At 56.9% G+C, this 3,509-nt stretch overlaps 1 protein-coding gene across 1 annotated transcript; it reads left to right on the top strand.

Annotated features, from left to right (window-relative positions):
• The first annotated feature begins 965 nt into the window (after window positions 1-965).
• On the top strand, window positions 966-2,685 carry LOC147066016 (uncharacterized). The gene is made up of 2 exons (XM_085955714.1): window positions 966-1,958; window positions 2,188-2,685. Exons 1-2 carry the CDS (start codon window positions 966-968, stop codon window positions 2,683-2,685), a joined length of 1,491 nt encoding a protein of 496 aa, XP_085811840.1.
• Window positions 2,686-3,509: the final 824 nt, after the last annotated feature.

Genomic DNA, 3,509 nt, shown 5'->3' with positions numbered 1-3,509 from the left:
CAGCAGCGTCAGGGCCCACGGGAGGAAGCGTTTAGGTTACTGATGCAAAAGCGACAGCTAGCCGCTATCTTGCGACCTGGAGCAAGATCGGAAGACTTGGCCGAAGGGTTCTATTCCCTGATGACGGGCCGTGATCAGGCCTGAGTGGACCGCCGCCCGTGGACCACCTTGGAAGAACTACTGGCCATCGCCGCACAACTCCAGCCGCACGCAATGCCGGCACTTGACATAACGCCGGTCAACCGAAAGCCGGCCCCCGCAAAAGCAACCGGTTGTTACAAAGGCAGCGACTGCCCCTGGCAGCAGAGCAACGGCCGAGGAAGCCAACGACACCGTGACGACGGCCATCGCTCGCCGAAATTTAACCCAAGTCTCCCAACCTTAATGATGACTCCGCCACCTCCCAACCAAACCCTCAAGCCTTCACGGGAAAGCCGACCTGGAGGAGGGACCTGAGAGTAGCCACCCAGGATACAGCCAACAACACACCGACGGAGGAAGCAGAGACGGGCCGCGGTCAGCCCGACCGCGCCCGCGACAGCAGTGGCCCCAGCGCACGCGGTTTAAATAACCGTGGGCGTGCCCCGCGTGCACCGCACGGAGATGACCATGCAGTGCCAGTGACCTCGCCTTGCATGGCAGTGCGATCGCAAAGCCCAGTCATGGCAAGAGGCCCCTCACTAGACAAAGTGCCCAATATCATTTACCTTTATGAACATTCTTCAAATGCCATGTGTGATAATTTTAAGGAATATTCTTCAAGTGCTATCTGTGATAAACGTTATGAACATTCTTCCAATGTGAACCCTGACCATCTTAATGGACCTACTTCGAAGGCCATACTAGCCAATAAGAGTTTAATTTCCATTACCGCCGACCCTGGCCATGTCAATGACGTTTCAGGTGACTAGTACGATGGAGCGAGAAGGCCAAGCGGCCTGCAGAACCCTGCGGCCGTCCATGACATGACTTCCGCGGCAATTTTCAGCACATGGGAATCGCGAGGTGCCAGTCCAACCGGGAGTTACCTGCTGAAGATACCCCTCCGGATCAGCGGATGCCCGATGGCATTGGAAGCCATCGTGGATAGCGGCGCCACGCACACCTTGGTGCGAAGTGCACTCGTCTGCCCGCCACTCGTCCCAAATGGACCACCGATATCGCTCACTGCCGCCGGAGGCCACACCCTGCCAACTCGAGGTGAAGTCATCGTACGTGGACATCTTCACGACGATCCCCTTGAGGTACGTGCTCTCGCCTTAGACAGCCTTCACGTCGATCTCCTTCTTGGCCTGGATTGGCTGGACGCAGAAGAAGTAGTCATCGACATGAAACACCGCTGTCTTCACTACGGAGTCATCAAACGTCAGAAGCTTCACTATTTGCCGCCAGCACCGCCAACTCCGTGCGGGCCGGTCATCTTGGCGGAACTCGACCAATCCATCCCGGAAGACACGCCCTTCGGCATTGCACCCTATCGTCAGTCCGAGCCGAAGCGGAAGCAGATCCCAGAGAAGGTCGAGAAGATGCTAGCGGAGAGCATCCTCGAGCCAAGCCGCTCGTCCTACAGCTCCCCCATCGTAATGGTCCCGAAGAAAGACGGTACCAGTTGCTTTGAGCTCATGAGCCAGGAGGTGCTGGTCGGCCTGGTAAACAAGATCTGCCTGGTATATCTGGACGATATAATTATCTATAGCCGGACTTGGGAAGACCACGACTTGCGGGTGGCCGTCGCCAAATGCCAGATTGGCAGGACAGAGGTGAATTACCTGAAGCATCGCATCACCGCGACGGGAAACGAGCCTCAAGAATATCACCTCACCGGCCTGGAGGCCGCCACCGTTCCGACCACCCGTCGAGAAGTCCGCGCGTTCCTCGACCTGTGCAATTGGCTACGCGAATGTGTACCGCGATTCGCCGACCTTACAGTCCCGTTAACGGAGCTGTTGCGAACCACCGTACGTTCCAAATAGAGCATCGCGGCCGACCAAGCCTTCAGAAACATCAAAAACGCCATGTCACAACCCCTACGCCTTTCACGACCAGACTTCGAGCGCCCCTTCTGTATACAAACCGACGCCAGTGGCCATGACATCGCCGCCGTCCTATTCCAACCTCGCGAGGACGCCGGGCGGGATGTTATCGCTTACGCCAGTAGGCGTCTGACGGTACCATTCGAATGAGCAGGAGACACTCGCAGCTGTTTGGGGCATCAATAAGTACCGAGGATATTTAGAGGGTCGTCGCTTCAGGCTCATCACGGACAATCAGGCGCTTACCTGGTTGAACACGGCCAAATACCAGAAAGGCAAGCTCGCTAGATGGGCCATTCTCCTGAGTGAGTTTTCATTCACCACCGAACACTGCCCCGTTGAAGAGAACCAGCTGGCGGACCTTCTCTCCCGGAACCCCCAAGCTGACGTCTTCCCACCTGCAGAGGACAAGGAAGAGGAAGAGAGTCTAGGCGTCCCGACGCTTCGCACTGCACCGACCGCCTACCTTGTCACGTTTCCTGACTTAGCCACGACCATCCTTGCCAGACAGAAAACCAACCCTGACACAGCCGGCCACATCGCTCATCTATCACAACCCGCTATCGACAACCGGCACACTGTGTGCAAGACGGTATCCTCCTGCACGCACGAGCTCAGCAAGACCCACGCCTCGTCGTGCCCAGAAGCTTGAGGGAAGACGTTATCCGGCTGCATCATGAGTGCGGACACCCAGGTGCCGAGGAAACCACGAACGCCCGTCAACGTGGGGCTTGTGGGTGGAATTGTGTCCACCGGAGCCACCAGTGAGTACAACTGTGAACTTAATCAAACAAGTGACATTTGCAAGTACTCACTCTACCGTGGGAGAAACGCGCGGCCAGTTTTTTGTTATATCGCGAGAGCATCGAGACACGTGGAAACAGATGTGGACAGCATAGCCAGACAATGCTGGGGGCCGCGCAAAAAACCGCGTGGTCCCGAAACCTGGAATTCAGCACACCAGGGGCGCCTAACAAAAGCAACAGCCTGGATAGCAAATCAGCATGGACATCGGCTCCATCACAAGACGTGACAGCACCATGAATCAGCAGCATTGCTATGTTCCTTCGACCAGCGGTATCATCCGTCGACCCTGGCCCACGGAGGAATACATAATATGTCATGGCCAACGGCGTCGCGACGCTACACGGAGATGCCCCGGCTACCGACGCCGACGCTCTTCGTTACCGACGTCACCCAGTACAGCGAGGTGCCAGCCAACGGCGCTCGTACCTCAAACCCAGGCGAAACATCTGCCACCGGCGCGGATGTCTTGCCTAGCATAACCACCAGCCTTATCAAGCCTAGCGAGTCTTAACGCACTGGAAGACGACGCTCCTCGCAAAGACCCGAGATCAAGCTTCAGTACCAAACCCCATAACCAGCCGCTTACCATTTGGCACCGGCGTTATCACGGAGTGCCTCGGCGCGACGCCCGGCACCTTCGTGATATACCTTATGGCAGACCGAGGTTGG

The sequence above is a fragment of the Rhyacophila brunnea genome, unplaced genomic scaffold, assembly GCF_057557595.1.
Source record: "Rhyacophila brunnea isolate RB1 unplaced genomic scaffold, BYU_Rbru_1.0 scaffold_5, whole genome shotgun sequence".
Classification (NCBI taxonomy): domain Eukaryota; kingdom Metazoa; phylum Arthropoda; class Insecta; order Trichoptera; family Rhyacophilidae; genus Rhyacophila; species Rhyacophila brunnea.
This window is presented reverse-complemented; position numbering and strand designations above follow the sequence as displayed.